The sequence below is a fragment of the Capsella rubella genome, unplaced genomic scaffold, assembly GCF_000375325.1.
Source record: "Capsella rubella cultivar Monte Gargano unplaced genomic scaffold, Caprub1_0 scaffold_4, whole genome shotgun sequence".
NCBI classification, from domain to species: Eukaryota; Viridiplantae; Streptophyta; class Magnoliopsida; order Brassicales; family Brassicaceae; genus Capsella; species Capsella rubella.
Genome location: NW_006238920.1, coordinates 12,277,360 through 12,295,900, shown reverse-complemented (window position 1 = coordinate 12,295,900; position 18,541 = coordinate 12,277,360). Strand labels below are relative to the sequence as shown.

The 18,541-nt window shown below is 37.9% G+C and overlaps 2 protein-coding genes across 4 annotated transcripts; both read right to left on the bottom strand.

Annotated features, from left to right (window-relative positions):
* Positions 1–2,628: 2,628 nt before the first annotated feature.
* LOC17889161 (ferredoxin-dependent glutamate synthase 2, chloroplastic) lies at positions 2,629–13,779 on the bottom strand. Of its 3 annotated transcripts, none has more exons than XM_006293496.2 (33): positions 13,178–13,779; positions 12,636–12,948; positions 12,070–12,512; positions 11,853–11,984; positions 11,437–11,535; positions 11,293–11,363; positions 10,876–10,972; positions 10,360–10,452; positions 10,119–10,264; positions 9,704–9,863; positions 9,456–9,566; positions 9,146–9,361; positions 8,491–8,648; positions 8,113–8,242; positions 7,864–7,922; positions 7,676–7,781; positions 7,121–7,217; positions 6,715–6,830; positions 6,436–6,633; positions 6,236–6,346; positions 5,840–6,079; positions 5,668–5,766; positions 5,266–5,361; positions 4,940–5,137; positions 4,779–4,853; positions 4,577–4,702; positions 4,379–4,477; positions 4,031–4,173; positions 3,850–3,943; positions 3,534–3,772; positions 3,350–3,428; positions 3,181–3,264; positions 2,629–3,093 (listed from the first exon to the last, which is right to left on the bottom strand). In XM_006293496.2, the coding sequence occupies exons 1-33, from the start codon at positions 13,457–13,459 to the stop codon at positions 2,914–2,916; spliced, it is 4,890 nt and encodes a 1,629-aa protein (XP_006293558.1). In that variant the 5' UTR covers positions 13,460–13,779; the 3' UTR covers positions 2,629–2,913. The 3 variants fall into 3 exon arrangements, with proteins under 3 accessions (XP_006293558.1, XP_023640961.1, XP_023640962.1); XM_023785193.1 differs by lacking the exon at positions 13,178–13,779 and having other exon boundaries at positions 12,070–12,331; positions 12,397–12,512; positions 12,636–12,734; XM_023785194.1 differs by lacking the exons at positions 11,293–11,363; positions 11,437–11,535; positions 11,853–11,984; ... (1 more) ...; positions 12,636–12,948; positions 13,178–13,779 and adding an exon at positions 11,060–11,282.
* Positions 13,780–14,752: 973 nt separating this feature from the next.
* On the bottom strand, positions 14,753–18,455 carry LOC17889947 (phosphatidylinositol 4-phosphate 5-kinase 5). The gene is made up of 8 exons (XM_006295586.2): positions 16,781–18,455; positions 16,495–16,662; positions 16,240–16,405; positions 16,018–16,134; positions 15,737–15,930; positions 15,526–15,656; positions 15,364–15,436; positions 14,753–15,274 (listed from the first exon to the last, which is right to left on the bottom strand). The coding sequence occupies exons 1-8, from the start codon at positions 17,959–17,961 to the stop codon at positions 14,986–14,988; spliced, it is 2,319 nt and encodes a 772-aa protein (XP_006295648.1). The 5' UTR covers positions 17,962–18,455; the 3' UTR covers positions 14,753–14,985.
* Positions 18,456–18,541: the final 86 nt, after the last annotated feature.

The window sequence follows — 18,541 nt, the reverse complement described above, 5'->3', positions numbered from 1 at the left end:
CTGTGAATCCATGCAGTTTCCCATTTGATTCGAATTTAGACCTTTTTCTTTGTTTCTTCTTCTTTCTAATTAGGGGATTCAAATGGGATCTTCTGGTAAGAGTCAATGTTAATATCTGTAGTGTAATCTCTAATTTTTCTAATTATAATCAAACCAACTTCAATTGATTCAAGAATACGTACTAGAGATGTATGTTTATCATCAGACCATATATTATTTTAGAACACTCAATTGATTGTGGATTCGAGTTTCTACATTTCACACTGAAGTTTTGCATTATGCATGCAATATGTGAATTTCGATTGTTTTTATTTATTTATTTGATTTACTTTTTATGTGTTATATTATATAACGTACGTCCGTCACTCGTTGTTAAGGAATCAGTTCTTTCACTCACTCACGTTCTTAAATCGCTTTGGATTTGACGGAGGGGGACGCTAGTTAATGAAAGTGAAACCGTTTCATTTATTTATTTCAACGTTACAATTAAAATAAAATACATATGGGGAAAGGAGTTACAAAAAAAGCTGAACACAAGAAGAGTGTGGATCAACTCGGAACAATCTGTCTTGAGAAGTTTTGGTATGCATTACCACTCTCGAAAGAGTATGCTTTACATCTAGCTTAGCTCCCCACTAAATAGCGTTATCACCGTTGTTGATTATAACGAGCGAATAATTTCTTATTTATGTATCTCCGATCCTTACATGCTATACTTTCACGTACGTACGTTTAGTGTAATTGACTATATATGGTTGTTCCCGATTCACACTATAGAAAACTCTTATAAGTATAATATTATTTTGCCCCAAAAAAAAAAAAAGTAGTATAATATAAAAAAGCATTTATGGTTATTTCCGATTTATTCTATAAAAAAGGTTTCTCGTTTATCACTCTTCCAGTGAAACCACATAATCCAAGGAAATAATTCTGATCTATCTCGTCAATCGTCATCACATGTTGGCTCGAAAGTCTTTTTCGCCTTGTTTATTAGATTTGTGATGAATGTGAAACTTAAGAAGAAAAAATAAACTATTCTAAATCTCTATTTATCAATCTAAAATCCTAAATAATGGTAATGCATGCTAGAAATATTAAAAAGATACTCTACTCCTGATGAAAATAAAATATTTAAGTAAATTTAGATAATAATAGGATATTTAACATATTTTGATCCTAGTCCCAAAAAGACATTGTGATACCTTCAATAAGAGATATCCAGAACATCTGTTTGCATCAGGATTATTTATCAGGTGCTGCATCAAGAGCCAGCCCTAAATATAGCCAACCAAAGTTATCGAAACTTTTACAAAAATACAAAAAAAAAAAAGTTTAGTTTAGGTTATTAGGTATATTTGAACTGCAAGTCTGCAATCGCAAGCATGAGTCTGGACTGCTTGTATCGACGACCAGGTCTAATCTGCATTAGGGTTCTTCTCAAAGCAGAGGTCGTTGATGTATCAAATGTCGATCATGCAAGAAATCAGTTTTTTCTTTCTCCACGGCCGTTAGTTATTTCAATTCTTAGTATTAGAGATATGTTTTATTGGTAAGGTCGCTTTAAATTGGGATGGTTTAATTAGTGGACCAGCGAAACGAACGTCGATAAAACTTTGTAAGCATCATTAATTGCTGATTACCGACTGAACATTTAAATGATTCCTTTATTTTCTTGAAAATTTCGTTTTTTCTTTTTCTTGTGTCGACATAATGAGGTTGATTTCGTAACAAAAACAAACAAACAGTCAAAATTAACGGCAGAGATCAGATAATAAAATCACAAGTTTTATAGACAAGTACAATGTATACTGTTGGTTTTTGGAGAAGAGAAGAGAAGAGAAGAGAAGACGTAACGAATTATATCGCAAATGCAGTGAACTTAACACAATCTCTTTGCCATTTTTGTTGTTGTTGTTGTTAAAATTTAGTAAAATGCTGACATCTACCTCTGCCTTTCGGTGAGTATGCAATGAACGTGTCAATTTCCAATTTTTGGTGCTTTAAACAACTTTCGATTTTTTTTGGGTTTGTTTTAAGAACATTGGAAAATAAATACTGACGTTAAGACACGGGCGTTCACACGTGTCAGCTATATCCCTGTTTCTGTTAACCACGCGAGAGAGAGAGAGCTGAGACAACAGAGGATATTAAAAAACTTAATGGGAGTTTTTGTCAACGAACACACACACATACGTACCTTTCTCGTGACCCATTCATTACCTATTTGGGGACAAACATCGGTTTATACAAACTGTCTTTTAAAATCTTTTTAAATTTTCAACGTACATGCATTTGCTAGAATATCTCAACGACCCCCTTTTTCGTTTTTGTTGAAATCAAGATACTTTCAATATACTACAAATCTTTGAATACACACAAATTTCTAGTCCAAATAACAGGCGATCATCATAATTTGACCCAGAGAAAACTCCAACTTATTTGGACCAATCAAAATAAGTGGTCCGAAAATATTCAAACCAAATATTCAATCCTTGTCTATTGAGTTAAAACAACCATAATTGAATTTAACCTAAACATACTAAACTCATCTACCATTATTTTTATTTATTTTTAGTTTAACGACTAACTTTTTCTATATCGATAATTTAAATAAAATTACACCATGAAAATACCAAATTGAGTAATCCTAAGCACAGTCGAAGAAATATCGAAAACCCTCTTAATAATCGGGTATCGTCAGGCTACTGTATTCCAATCATTCCATGGCATACAAAGTACAAACATGCTGGATTCCCTTTTATTATTAACGACCGAGCAAACTAAAGTGAAAAACCAATCCTTGTCAAAATCAAATGGAGAGCTTGTCATGTAGATTATTAACTCATAAACTGAGAGACTTATCTCCACCAGGACTTTGACTGTACAAAGATGAAGACACCACGATCAAATGCTTTACTTCTCTGCCAATGTGTTTGATACCTGTTCTTCATCTCCAGTGGCTGTTTTCAGGATGTGGTCGGAGTTAGCCTCAGGTGTGTCTTCTTCACTCGGCGGTACAAGTTGCCAGAACATTCCTAGATACTTGTCCCATTCCTCCACAATCATTGCTCCTTTGCTGCTTCCCGTTTTCTCCTATGATAATAGACCAACTCATGAGATTTCAGATGGTTTGTATCCGTGAAGAGACAGGAGAAAGAGAGAATTAGTTAGTTAGTTTACCACATGAGCTTGGATCAGACTCTTAAGCTGTGTTTCTCCCACTGGTGAAGTCACTCTTTGGATTTTCACTATCTCTTTGTTCATCTGTTTCATTGCGTTTATTCAATGTTTCACAAACTTTAGAGAAAAAATTATCCAAGATTTATTAGAAGACTTTGTTATGTTAAACCTTAGGGAGGAGTGTGTTGTCCTCGTCTAGAATGTATGCCAATCCACCTGTCATCCCGGCGGCGACATTTCTGCCGACTCTGCAGTTTCAGAGAGAAACGATTAAGAACTGTAGCGTTTAATATTCTCTCAAGCTCTATGCTCTGGTTTCGGGCTCAAGACTGTGAAAAAGGAGTGCTACTTACTTCCCAAGTACAACGACACAACCACCAGTCATATATTCACAGCAATGGTCTCCAGTGCCTTCAACTACAGCTTGAGCTAGAGAGTTTCTAACCGCAAATCTCTCTCCTGCTTTGCCTCTGACAAATAAGAAACCACCAGTTGCACCATATAGACAAGTGTTGCCTACAATAGTTGCGTCTTCAGGACGAAAGCCAGTCGATTCCACTGGTAATATCACAACTTCACCTCCGGCCATTCCCTTTTGAGGTAAAAGTGTTTATTACGATCCCATTAATCCCAATACTGTCGAAAGAAAATATTGAATTTGAGACGCACCTTTCCCACATAGTCGTTGGCTTCACCCACAAGACGTATATTCATTCCAGGAGTTAGGAAACATGCAAAAGACTGGCCAGCACTTCCCGTGAACCTATAGGGGTACATAGTTGATTATATAAGTTTAAAACATGTATACCTCATTATATATCTATTCAAAAGTTGGATAGCATTTTCTTACGTTATGTTCAGTTGTCCAGCAAAACCAGTGTCTCCGTATTTCTTCGCAATCACCCCAGCAATCCGACCGCAAACAGCACGGTCCACATTGTATATACTCAAGGTTTTGTGAACTGTTTTTTCATTCACAATTGCATCCATTATCTGAGAAGCAACCCAAAACTAAGTATTAAGAGTATTTTTGCACATATAGAACAGTAGAAGAGTACTCTTCTCTCAATGACTATAAATAAAGCAAAACACCTTTCTTTTAAAGTCTGGGCTTTTCTAAAGTAAAAGGGTTTTGCCACTCATAAACAACTGAATAAGGTTGCTTTCAGATTTGTGCATAAGCTACATTATGCGTTACCTCTGGATCCTGAAGTAGAATATCATCAAGAACAGGACCATTTGAGTGAACCTCCTGTTTCCTGATGGAAGTACTGCTTCGTTTTGGCAGCCCAACAGACTGAAATTTTAAAGAAGAAATCAGATATACACCAATAGAATTTTGCGGGTAGGTGTATGCACAATAAAAAAACAATAAACAGAGTTCTTAACTACTTACAGATAAGAGATAACTGAGGTCAAGATGAGTTTTCACGAGAGAGATATCCCTAGGCTTTAGCAAATCTGTTCGCCCAATTATATCATCCAATTTCTCATATCCCAATTGAGCTAGTATGCCCCTCACCTACAAAATAAGGATGAAATTTTAGGTGCTAAAACCAGTGAAAATTTTGTAGACGTGAAATTTCCTCGAAGATTACCTCCTCTGCAATATACAAGAAGAAGTTGACAAGATCACCGGGAAGACCAGGGAAACGTGCACGCAGTTCCTCTCTCTGTAAGCGAAGTTAGAAATCTTAGCAGAAATTGGTTATGCATTGAAAAAAGATACAATCATAACCAAAAAGAAAGTCCAAATTACCTGACTAGCAACACCAACGGGGCAGTTATTAGTGTGGCAAATGCGAGCCATAATACATCCTGTGGCAATCATTGCCAGAGTACCAAACCCATACTCATCAGCGCCCATAGCTGCAGCTATCAACACATCAACACCACTCTTGAACCCACCATCAACCCTGATAATAACTCTTTCCCTGAGCCCATTTCCAATGAGAGTCTACAAAAGATTGAATCTTAGCTATCAATACACATCAAGGAGTTAATAAGCGGCTACACAAGAAAAATGAAGCTGATAAGCAGGGCAAACCAAAATGAAAACCAAATTCTCAGGACGAATGTATATACCTTCTGGGTTTCAGCTAGTCCAAGTTCCCACGGGCCACCAGCATGCTTTATGGAACTTATAGGGCTAGCTCCAGTTCCTCCATCATACCCTGATATCTGTAAACAAAGAAGCATCATTCAAAAATCCATAGTTGTATAACTATGTTTCTGTAACTCAAAGACGCAATTAATAAGGACAGTCAATAGACAAACTAGAAGAGGCATAAGAGTGATCCTTGAACCGAAGCTTATATTGATTATATATCTTGCCATAGAATTTCCTTAGAGAGTATATACTAAAAGCAAACTGATGGCATATTGCATGTCTTATTAGCTAACATGTTGATTAAAGCAACGCATAATCGGAAAAAATATATACAATTCTCTACTTTCAAATGTCTCACAAACTCTGAGAGATGTAACCTGTATGATATCAGCATTAGCCTTAGCTACTCCTGATGCAACTGTTCCTATTCCAGCTTCTGATACAAGCTTGACTGACACTTTTGCCTTGGGGTTGACCTGATTATTAATTTTGTTTAGAGAGAGCCCTGATTATAAAGTTGGTAAAATACATACAGTCAAAGGAAAGTACCTGATGAAGATCAAAGATCAATTGTGCCAGATCCTCTATGGAGTAAATATCATGATGTGGGGGTGGAGAGATAAGCGGAACTCCTGGTTTAGAATTTCTGAGTCTAGCAATATACGCACTAACTTTTTTCCCAGGAAGTTGGCCACCTTCACCTGGCTTCGCTCCTTGAGCAACTTTGATCTCCAACTGGTCCGCATTAACCAAAAACGTAGGAGTGACACCAAAACGTCCTGAAGCAACCTATGAGAATATAAAAGGTCATTTTGATGTTTGGGAAACATTAGATTATGAATGTCCATGGAGGAAACAAAAGAATTCCCAATAACTTCCTAATAATGAGCGGGATGTAAACATGTAAAATATGAAATGTCCACTAGTCTAGTTGACTTCCAAAACCTGCTTAATAGCACTTGTTGCCGTATCCCCATTTCGAAGACCTTTAAGATGTGGGAGTGTTGAAGAATACCCATCAACAACATCTGTAAGTGGCTTCCAGCGGATCGGATCCTAGATAGATAAGACAATGAAAATTCAGCATTATGGATGTAAACCTTGGTTGAAGTTGAACAACAGCTGAACTAGACAATGAGAACTACCTCGCCTCCTTCCCCTGAATTAGATTTTCCCCCTAATCTGTTCATTGCAATAGCAATTGTCTCATGAGTTTCTCTTGAGATTGCTCCAAGAGACATGCCACCTGTACAAAACCGTTCCACAATACTGGAAGCAGGCTCAACCTTACCAACCGGAATAGGCTTACGGTCACTTTTGAACTCAAGAAGATCGCGGAAAACCTACAAAGAATACACAAAAATACTATTCACTTGTTCCAGAAAACAGACAATCAGATATGAAGATGAGATTATTGCACTCACCGTAATAGGACGGTTGGATAAATGCTGCTGATAGACTGCATAGGCTGTCTCACTCTTTTCGCGGACAGCTTTATGAAGTAATTTAGACATTTCTGGGTTGTTTCCATGATATTCGCCTTTGAAAAACAAAATATACTAAATCAAAATTAATACCAGAAAGCCTCATGGATAACAAATGGTAGCAATTTACTCCACTAGAGGGACAGTAAAATAGTAAAACTAAAGAGAGAGTTGTGTCTGTGCATAAGCAACTTTATTTTGTAATTAACATACATTTCAAAAGCTCTATCTAACTTGACATAGTTGTGCGTACAAACAAAGGCAGCAGAATATGCGTATAGGATATGCATTTGTGCGGAGACATGCAAGCTCTATCACCAAAAACATTTCCAGTCCAGAAAAGTACCTCCAGGCCTAAATTGAATGAAACCAAAATTCTCTAGCCGTTTGGCTGTATCCTCAGAAAATGCCCTCACCCAGAAAGTTAACGTCTCCCTAGCCAGCTGCAAAATATAGGAGGAATTAGGAATAAGAGTTCCATGGCATCTCTTTGTAATGGAAACTATTATAATAAATTGGAAGAAATATAATATGAGAAACATTTAACAGTATACGAGATTTCAGTATTTTATCAGAACCTTCGGCATGTATAAACTCAATATTTATAAGGTATTCACAACCAATTTAGGGAGAAGAGTACAGTTACTGTCTTAAGAGTTTTCCACTCTTGCTCTGACAATTATATTTATCAGCAACAGTTGAGCTACTCATCTCTAAAAACTAGTCGCTGATTTAAAACTAAAGCAACAATCAAGAAAAAAGCCAAAAATGTGTGCATATATTTGTATATGCTGCTTTAGGGATATAACATGATATCTGAATATTTTGCTTTAATAACATATTTGTACTCAAACCAGGCAACTCATGGAATATCTTAATATGAAAGGTTTGGGGTTCTGACCTCATCCAAAGTCAATCCACCAATTTGAGATGCACTACCACGGAACGAAAATTCAACAACCTCATTTCCCAGTCCATAAATCTCAAATATTTGTGCTCCACAATAACTGAAAAGAAAGAGCCCAGGAGTCAAATAAACAGATACAGTGATATGGTCAAAAAACTAAATAGATGGTTCAGAAACTGAACCTAGAGAATAACGAGATGCCCATCTTAGAGAGAACCTTGAGAAGACCAGTGTTAACAGCCTGCGGTAGATATTCAAAGAATTTTAGGATAACTTTCTTCCAATACTTATAAAGACTGTAGCAGTATTACAACAGGGAACGATTACAATCAATTTGGAAACATATATACGCATGCAAGAAAGAGATCAAATGGCTTATCACCACCCGACTTTTTTTTTTGTCAAAGTTTAGAAGTATTAAGATGTCTGACCTTACGATAATTCTTTTGAGCCTGTTCCATAGTTACAGTAGGCATTTTTCCGTTTCTCATCATGTTCACGGTCTTGTTGCTCAGACGCCACTGTCTACATGTCTCCAGTGCTAGGTACGGGCATATAGCACTGAAATTGGTTATAGACAGATCCATATCATTTTCGATAGATGTGATATCTAACAGTTAAGGAAAGCACTCTCAAATTATAAGTCAACTTAAAAGAATAAACATGGTTCTATTATAGATAGTGCTAGCATTTGGCATAAAGGACTGAAAGAGAAAATAAACAACGAAAAACCTCCACGTTACTTGCTCTTGTACAAAACTAAAGGGGATAATAAGGCGAAAGATTCAATGAAAATGAAAGGTAGAAACCTTGCTCCATATCCAATCAAACAGGCAAAGTGATGAGTACTAAAGCACTGAGCTGTATCTGCAATTATCGAAGCTGACATCCTAAGACCGTTCTGAATCAGATGTTGGTGAACAGCACCCACAGCCAACAGCATTGGAATTGCAGGTCGAGTTGGTTCCTGAAAAAGGGACATGCTGCTGAATTAGGAATAGACAGTAAAGTTATAAATATGTAAAGATAGCTAGAAAAGAAAATAGCACCCAAGTACGACCCTGATAAAAAAAAAAAGCTCAAGAAAATAAGCTTTAATTTAAGGGAAAAGTTGTGATAACAGAAGGAAACTGGATAGCAGCGGAGCATAAAAAGCCTAACAGCGAGAATACATGATAGAAAACCATTGTAAGGATGCCAGCAACAGCAGTTCACTAAAAAGAAATCATCTATGCAACCAGAAATATGGAAATTGTATGTTCACATTTTAACTTTCTTTCCCTCAACAGTTCCAATTTTCGCATGAGCAAAGACAAAAATGTTGCCACTCCAGAATGAGAGCCTACCCTAGAGCATAGCTGTTAGTAGACCAAAACTTAAATGTAAAAGGAGGACACTGTAAAAGGTGATAATCATACATCTAACATCACACTTGAACGCATACACGTGGAAACTTGTACGTACCGGATTATCAGATCTGTCTGAGAGGACAAGCACTTGGGAACCATTGCGAACAGCTTCATCTGCAGCTTCACAAAGTTTTAGAAGACCCTTCTTCAAAGATCCTTCAATTCCTCTATGAATGTCAAAAAATGTGGGCAAGACTTGAGATTTTAACTGTGGATCGCTGAGCAAACCCTCAAGCTCCCGTTCATTTAGTATAGGACCAGACAAAACAACCTGCTCATGAACACATAAGTCTTGATAAATATGAAATCTTGCAAAAGTTAAATATTTCTAATCCAGTACAAATCCAAAATTTAGGCACACTGACCTGTGAAACATTCTGGGGACCAACTTCCAATATATTTCCACGCTTTCCGATATTAACTTCAAGTGACATGACCAATCCTTCCCGAAGAGGATCAATGGCTGGATTTGTAACCTGTAAGTACACCATGGGAAGATCCACAAAGGGGACCATTTCAAGGACAACAATTTACCAAGACAAATCATGTATTCAGTTAACCTAGATCAGACGAAACAACCAGTTCAAATACCCTTCTAATGAGATGTACAAACCTGAGCAAACCGCTGCTTGAAATAATCATAAAGCATATGCGGCTTTTGAGACAATACTGCCACTGGAGTATCATCCCCCATGCAAAACGTCGGTTCTTTTCCTTGTGCAGCCATCGACTCAATTACCATTTGAACATCTTCACTCGAGTAGCCAAACGCCCTAATCCCTCAAAGCCAGATATTTTATGAATAGCCAAAATTAGTGTCTTGATCATCAAAATGAAAAAGCATTGAATTCTGTTGGTGGTAACCACTGATGAACTTTGTACTTCGAAAAGAAAAAATCAACTTCACAACAGATGCATGTTAAGTATACAAGAGACAATAAGTGTTAAGAAAAGACAAGTGTTTTGATTTTAATAAATCACCACAGCAGATGGTGGGTGCATAGAACAGAAGAAACAGAAAGGCTTACTGTTGGTGTCTTAAGGTCTCGTCAGTCTCCATGATTGCTGATGAAAGAAAATTAGAAGGCTTCAGGTTTCGTAGATTTTCACTAACCCACTTTCCATATGGGTTATATGATGCAACCCGCTTCTTTACTTCTGTGTTTTCATATACCTGAACTCACATATTAAAAGTGGGAAGCAGAATAAACAAAAAGTATGAGTGTTAGCAAAAAATGAGAACAATAACCCATGATCTGGTCCACCAACCTGTCCACTCTCTAAGTCAACAGATATCATCATGCCAGGGCCTAGACGACCCTTCATGGTAACTTTCGATTCATCCATCGGAAGAACTCCGACCTGTAAAAAGGCATGACTTAGCAACTAGTCTGCAGCCGGGATGTAAAAAATTGGTGACAGAACCCCTGTTTACCAAACAGGTTCTCTGTTTTAAGCAAAATATTAACTCGGTTTCCTAGAAAGCTGTATACAAAGAAAATATTTGGTTTCCTTGAGGGGATTTTAAGCACTCCTAGATGTCACTCTAAATGATCACTAAGAAACTATCTTATACTGGCCACTGTATCTCAAAAGTCAGTAGAAATAACTATTCCAAAACAAGAGAAACGAAAAGACTCCCAAAGTGATTAAGAAAATTGGTTTTCTGACCTGTCAGGATCAAAGCTTTAAGATTCAAGCATAAGCCCAATCATCTGCTAGCAACCATTACCACCACACTTAGATGATAAAGAGCACATACATAGAGTAAAAGACAAAACGCACCTCAGAGGCTACATAGACAACATTATCACTTGTCCGCCAATATCTAGCAGGTCGAAGTCCATTACGATCAAGGCAAGCTCCAACAGTCTTTCCATCACTGCACCAAACAAGTCAAGATGAATAATTTTTGGAATGTGAAAGCAGAAGAAAAAAATGCGTCAGACTTTCTAGCTAGACTAGCTACCACTTTGAGCGAAAAATTAACTTCAAGGTCATTTGCTCTCCAGTACTCCATAATTGTGGATACCACCAGTAAAGGAGCAGGAAAGATCTGAGTGATCAATACTTACAAGCTTTCTAGAACAGTTGTAAGTACTCATTATTCTTAGTTTAAGGATTGAGGAATAAGGGCAGCTAAAAGCTTAAATCTTATGCATGACAAAATTTTCAAGCGCAAGAAATCTCCATGCAACTTACCTGAACAACACCAAAGCAGGTCCATCCCAGGGCTCCATCTGGCCCTTGTAATAATCATAAAAGTCTACAGCCTGCAGTTTAAAAGCAGATAAGAAGCAATTGCAGTTGCAACTATCCAAACAAAGAGTAAATTCAAATCAATACCTCAGGGTATTTAATCATTAAAGTCGGGTGGTTTTTATACGCCTCTGGGACAAGAATCATAAGTGATTCCTCTGGAGTCCGGCCACTTCTTATTAATAGCTGCACAACCTCAACAATATAAATACATGGAATTCTTGCAGCAATATATAAATAAAAAAGTCTATAACCTAGGCCTTGAGGATACACTGGCAAGATGAGTGCTCGTTTTAATGAAATCCTTATTAAATGTCACAGAACTTTATTTTTTTGGTCAACAGTTAGACAAATTCTATACTTCTATGTATGCAGAATAGGACTATTACTTAGTTCCAAACAGAAGAAACACTTTTACGCTTCTTCTTTTTTCCTCCAGAAGGGGATGTCACAAATAGAATCACAACAGACAAACAGAAGTTGGGAAGTTCGATGACTCATACCTCCGCTGCACTGTCAAGGTTAGCTGAGTCCGAAGCCTTTGGGTTGCTAATTGGACGAATATCATTTTCACGTCCATGCCAGACAGGTGATCTTAGAGATGCTTCTCGTGACGTCATCCAGTTTAGGTTCCCCTGCAAAACTTGATCGGTTTCAGTGAAGAGGACTTAGCTTAAGTCTTACATCCAACAAAACAATTGACCAGAAGAGAAGCATAACCTGTATGGTATTGATCTCTCCATTGTGTCCAAGAAACCTCATGGGTTGAGCAAGATGCCATCTGGGACTAGTATTTGTGCTAAATCTTCGATGGTAGATGGCAAAAGCAGACTTATATAGATCATTTTGAAGGTCGGGGTAAAATAGCCCAAGAACTTCTGAACGAAGCATTCCCTTGTAAACAATGGTCTGATTGGACAACGAGCTAAAGTAGAGCTCAGAGGCCCAACTTTCAGAAGCAACTGCTCTTTCGATCAGCTTCCTGCAAAGGTAAAGTTCTCGTTCAACGTCGTCTACTTTATCGTCTTTGACAATTCTAACAAAGACCTGTTCGGTGTTTGGCATCGTCTGCTTTGCATTATGACCGACGATGGATGGTTCTACAGGAACATTTCTCCATCCAAGCACCTCCAGGCCCTCTTTCTCAAAAATATTTGTAATTACTGGAAAGAAGTATGAAACATAATTTAGCACGTAAGATATTACATGTTATACATAGGAAAAATCATAGATTGGAGAGGATACCAGAGTTACAAACAATATGCATACAACTATTCTATGTTCACCTTTCTTGGCTTCTTTCCTAATGTTGTCATCTCTTGGTAGGAACAGCATTCCAACACCCGTATGCATCTCATCGAAAGAAGCCATTCCTTGCTTCTCAGCCCATTCGTTAAACAGATCCCAGGGAATGGAAGTCATCAATCCAGAACCATCACCAGAAGTATTATCAGAACCACAACCTCCCCTGTGTTCCATACAACCAAGTGCTATCAGAGCATCATTTACAACATTATGTGTAGCCTTATTGTCCAGGTTGGCGATAAACCCAACACCACATGCTCCCCTTTCTGAAATTATATCTTCCAAGTAGGCCACCTGCGACGATGCAATTCAAACAATTAAATCCCAGAAAAAAATCAAATGAACCGTCCATAACCAAACCTATTGCGAGTGAAACTAGACTAAAATTTTTTCCCAGTATATCCAATATACACCAGAACTCAAAGTGCAAAAAGTCAAAACCAAAACCTAGATTAACAGCAGGTGAATATGCAAGCTTTATCTACCTTCCAACTTAACAAGGATCGCAGAGAAACACGATTACCTCAGGTTTCAGATGAGAAAAGGAAGCCGATGCATCACCAGCGGCCCGGTCAGAATTAAGGATCGCCTTTGCCGACAACGGAGACCTCAGCGAGGACTTCAGAAGTGGACTGTAGCCGCGGAACCCGGAGAGTTCGTTGCGCCGTTTAGTCCCTTTAGAAACGTAGTAGGATCCGACGAAGTCAACAGAGAAGAGAGTCTTAGTAGAACTTAATTTCGAGGAGGAGAGAAGCCGGGAAACAGAAGACGAAGCTCCGGCGGCGCCGGGAGACTGTAGCGCCATGGGTTGAAGCTCCTACTAAGAAGACGAAACAAAAACGCCGAGAGAGAGAGAGAGAACGCGATCGATCGGATTTCGAACTTACTACTCTCAGTGCGACTGTTGCCGTTATGTTTCAAAAAAAAAGTCAAAATGGAAGCAAAGATTTATCCGGTGCGGTGAAGTGTACGGTGCACCGGAATCGCTGAGAAAGGAAAAAACCGAAAAGGGTGGTGTTGTTACAGATCACGGCACGAGCTAAGTGATGATCGATCAGTGAGCACGACGACTACGAAGGACTCGAATCGCCGTCGCTGTTTTTGGTTGCTGTTGTTGTTGTTGTAAAGGTGATGATGGGAGTGTTTTTATTTGCTCGCTTCTGTCTTCAACCGCGATCGCGTCTTTAAGATTTAGCGGTGCGTTTGGTGACGCATGTGTGTGTCTTTACAGATACTACTAGAAACGATTAAACGAATGAATAAAAGTAATGGCAAGTGCTTGGTCTAATTCGTAAAGTAATCACTTATTATTGGGTTGTAAAACTTTTATTATTTAGAGTTTAAACAGTCGCAAATTTAATTGTATACTATGTAGTTTTTTTAATTGTATACTATATAGTTTAATGTGGGTAGACAAATGGGGAGAAGAAAACAAGAGATTCTTCTCTTAATTTCACCACAGAAAACGACAACAACAACAACAGCAATAGTTAGAGACTTGGGAACAATTATTGGAATCTTTTATACTAGTCTTATATGTATTTCTTTATTGAAGAAAACAAAAGATATCATCATCACCTACGTAACTACATTGCCCTAATTTGTGTATCTTTCTTTTTATAAATTTTTTGCTTGGATAGTTGGGATGTCTTCTTGTTCAGCATCCTATTACCAGACCAAGAAAGTTTCAATTTTTGAGAGAGCAAAAAACTATAATTTCTTTCCAGAATCTTTTTTGTTTTCGAACGAATCTTTTGGTTGGTGCATCAAAGATACTTAGTTACCATTTTAGGATAATCTAATCACATTTGGAATTCTAAACTTTATAATACCACCACTTCAACTTTTTCTGTAATAATATCAAATAAAACAAAAATTATCTTAAAACTCCAATTTAATTCTTTTTCAGCTGTTATATATATAAGTAGAAATTATGAAACATATTAATGAAAAAAGAAAAAAAAAACTAAAAAAAAAATAACAAAATAATACTGATGCAATAACTTTCAAAGATATAAGTAAGAAAATCAAACCAGACAAAAACTTAAATTTGTTTGTTTTATTATGAATGTTTTTTTTTTTTTAAGGTTACACCGAATGAAAAGAATAAGAATATTCATTGCTATGGCTTTTAACTGATTACAAAGTTTAATACAAAAATCACAAAGATCTACTAATTGAAATAAACAAACAAAATGGGAGTCATACTTCATACTTGCAAGGTCGTCGGTTTGCAGAGCCCTTGCCAAAGTTTTTTGTATGTAAATTATATCTATCCCTCTTTCTTGGGACACAAGAAAGCCAAAGACCAAGGAGACAATAGAACCTTTCTCAATTGTCATCTGTGAAGACCTTGAAGATAAAGTCACGGAAACGCCTCGAGTATTGTCTTGGATCAACTGCAGATATAGAAGAAGGGTCATACTGTATGCTCTTGTACGCATGTTCAAGCTTCTTGCTGATATCATAATCCTGAAGAATGTCAATAATGCCAAATATCATCACCACTTCGTAGAACTCTCCTGTAGGTTCTCCCACAAGCTGAAGCTCACAGTCGTTTTTTCTCATTGTTCTCTCTGCACGCGCTGGCATGTTGGTCCCCAATCTAATACTTGCCCACCTGCAACAACACAAACATATCAACATTCATGTTTATGTGTTTCTGTTTTGATTTGAATGTGTTGGTATTGATCTCTTGTGTTGTGTTACCTTGAAGGATCTGAAAGAAGCTGATCAACCTCTGCTCTAGAAAGACGAGGGCCTGATTCTTCTTCCGATTCACCTGTAGATTAGGAAACAATCATTCTGTCTCTAGTTATTATTCAATGTTTTGCTGATGAAAAAAAAAAAAATTATTTGACAAATGCGAACCAATAGGCGTTCGAGCTCCAGAAGGAATCAGCTCTCCAGCGACAGAAGCTTCTCTGAAATGAATACCAACTAGAAGACTGTAATCCATTATTCTCTCCTGTTCTAGAAACTCACAGTCTTTATCGATTTGCCTGTAATGTGAGAGATGAGCCATGAGAAATGGGGCAACTGCAAACAAAGTTTTGAAGAGTAGAGTGTAATGGTTTTTGACCTGATGAATTCTTGGTACCATACTTTCTGCAATCTGAAGATGAAATTCAAGTCGAGGTCTTTTAAGATCGTGTTTGAATCAATTTCTGATTCGGGTTTGTCAGTTGTACGACCAAGAGAAGATCCTTTCAGATCAAAGCGTCTGTGAACAGAGTACTTAGAACAAAACAGATTACCCATAATAACGAATCGCACCTGCATTATATGTAGACCAAGAGATATGAATCCAAATCAACTTTTTTCAAAGCCATGCCACATGAAGTGTTAACTGTTTGAGTCTACCTTCTTTTGGGTTGGTCCATTCAATTTCACACAGTGTAGACCAAAGAATCTGATTACCAAAGAGTTCTCAAATGCTCGAACATGATTATAATATGCTGCAAGCATCCTCAGAAGCACCTACATTCAGAAAACAAAAATGAAAATGCTTTCAGTAAAATGCAGTCTGAAATCTTGGTAATAGCAAGCCAACACTTTCTAATCGGTAATTTGAAAAGAACTCACTTTTGTTTCCGACTTCTTCATTGTTTTTATCATGTAACGATCATCGTTTGTTAAATAAAAAAAGCTCCCACTTTTACCAGGGGATGATAGTTCTCGAAGAGCATCATTCCCACATATCGATAACATGTAATCAGCTGGGTCTACTTTGAATAGCTTCCTCAAGCTCCTGGAAATTAAATCATAAGCTAAACATGTTAACGCATATGACAAAATTTGTATAAAGGTGAACTAGGTAAAGGGATTTTTGGGTCTGACCTGAAAACTAGTGGGCAATAATCTTTCCATTTGAATTCAGTAGATTGATGTGGAGGTGTGTACTTGGTTCCTTCACGTGGAAACCTCCTCCATATCTTATCTTTTGGATCGAAAGCTGAAGGCTTCAGATCAAGAGATGCCGCTGGAGCTTGTCTTCCAACAGAATGCCTACAGAAAAGAAAATCACTAAAATGGCACCAAAACCACAAAGCATTGCTCCACGTGTATATATACCAACAAAGATCAAATTCTAAAACTCAGGACACATAGTCTCTCTCAAATTTACCTGATTCCTAACTGCAGATTAAGCATAAGGTCGTAATTGCGATGGCCTTTAGATATCGTCTCCCCTTGCTTCCTTCCTGCTTTTGGAAGTTTCATAGGCACAGGGCTTGACTTCAGGCTTTGAATGCCTTCAGCGTCCAATCTCATCAACTCTGCATCCAATTCCTTCCTCATATCAGTACCTCCCTCACCGATTTCGTTCCCCCACATATTCATCTTCTCAAACGCTCTATCTACACCAACACTTACCCTTCCATCAACAGACATTCTCCTAGGCTTCTCTATACGCTTGGAAGAATTCCAAACAGATAGCTTCTTCTGTGAAGGCAAAGTTGGAACCCTTTCTCCGCTGCAGATACTGTACTCACTCAAATTATTAAACAAATCTTTAGGATCCCAATCAAGATTCCCTTCATTTCCTGACGGGTAATAAGTACCATTCATTTCCTCTGGATCCTTAGACCAATGACCAACATAGAAACTCCCATCGTCCCATTTATACGTCCCATTCCCTCGGGGGAACCCTTCATCCCAAACCCCATCGTATCTATTTCCATTTGTCCAAACAAAACTCCCTTTGCCACATATCGTACCATTCTTCCATTCGCCAACGTAATAGCTCCCATCACTCCATTGGTACTTTCCTTGACCTTCTTGCAAACCTCTCCTCCATTCACCATCATAGGCATCTCCATTTGCAAAACTCTTGACACCATGACCATGCTTCAGGTTCATCACCCATTGACCTTTATAAGCGTCTCCACTCGGACCTGTGTATGTGCCAATACCATCCATGTAACCACTTTTAAACTCTCCTTCGTATGTCGCACCAGATGGCCACCCGAACTTTCCACTCCCCATGGTTTTCCCATTGTACCACTCACCAATGTACATGCAGCCATCTGTCCAGAGGTATTTTCCATGGCCATGAGGAAAATTATCATACCATTGTCCTGTGTAGTAGTCCCCATTGGGAAGCACTCTCTCGGCATGGTAGAACTCCTCAATGCTGCTCCTATTAGTGGTGGTCTCATCGTCATTCTCATCAGTTGTAGTATCGTTATCCGTTTGTGGTGCTACCGATACTGTTCCAAAAACGCTATTTGCCCGCTTCTTAGCTTGCTGGGTCTTTCGCACGGTCACCTCCCATGCTTTCAGAACATAGCTCTGGTCCTTGCTCATCTTTTTAACAAAGGAAACTTCTATCTAATAACCTGTATGCTAGCGGTACCTAGAATGCCCTCATAAGATATGTCCCGATAACAATCCTGAAGATGTACAAATACCCAAGAAATCAACAACATATGTCCCATTGGTCATTTTCTTTTGCCTCTGCAAGTTTCTGTGATCTCAATGTAACTGAGTAGAAGGAAAAGAGCTTATTCAAAATGCAGCATTATGGGATTGAATGATTGATTCTCTGGACCATGTTTCAAACCAAAGAAAGAAAAACAGAGAAAAGCCAAAGGCCAAAAAATAGTTAAAAGGGAAGAAATGTATCCGAGATTTCATCTTTTCTTATCAGTTTTGAAAACTAATTTTGACATTCGAAGAAAGGACTCGTTCATGTCCTCAAACCAATGAAAGCCTTGAAAGTTAAGAGAAACAAGCAGGACCCCCAAATTCTCTATATTTAGCTTCTCCTTGCTTCCCTCCATTACAAAGACATATATTTATTATTTACAAAATAAATTGAAACGTATTTTTAAATTGGACCAGTTTATACGAGTAAAAAGTTCCCCAATCTAAATTAGTTAACTTA

Bases quoted from the DNA above. Each gene is read 5' to 3' on its own strand.
- LOC17889161 (XM_006293496.2), bottom strand. From the start codon at position 13,459: ATGGCGCTACAGTCTCCCGGCGCCGCCGGAGCTTCGTCTTCTGTTTCC. The intron at 7,782-7,863 runs GTTCAGTTTCTG...CTTTCTTTTCAG, and splicing joins GGCATCTCGTTATTCTCTAG to TTATTGTGGAGCACAAATAT. The intron at 4,703-4,778 runs GTAATCTTCGAG...CTTATTTTGTAG, and splicing joins TCTTGTATATTGCAGAGGAG to GTGAGGGGCATACTAGCTCA.
- LOC17889947 (XM_006295586.2), bottom strand. From the start codon at position 17,961: ATGAGCAAGGACCAGAGCTATGTTCTGAAAGCATGGGAGGTGACCGTG. The intron at 16,406-16,494 runs GTCAGACCCAAA...TTTAATTTCCAG, and splicing joins TATTGCCCACTAGTTTTCAG to GAGCTTGAGGAAGCTATTCA. The intron at 15,275-15,363 runs GTAACACAACAC...GTGTTGTTGCAG, and splicing joins CTTCTTTCAGATCCTTCAAG to GTGGGCAAGTATTAGATTGG.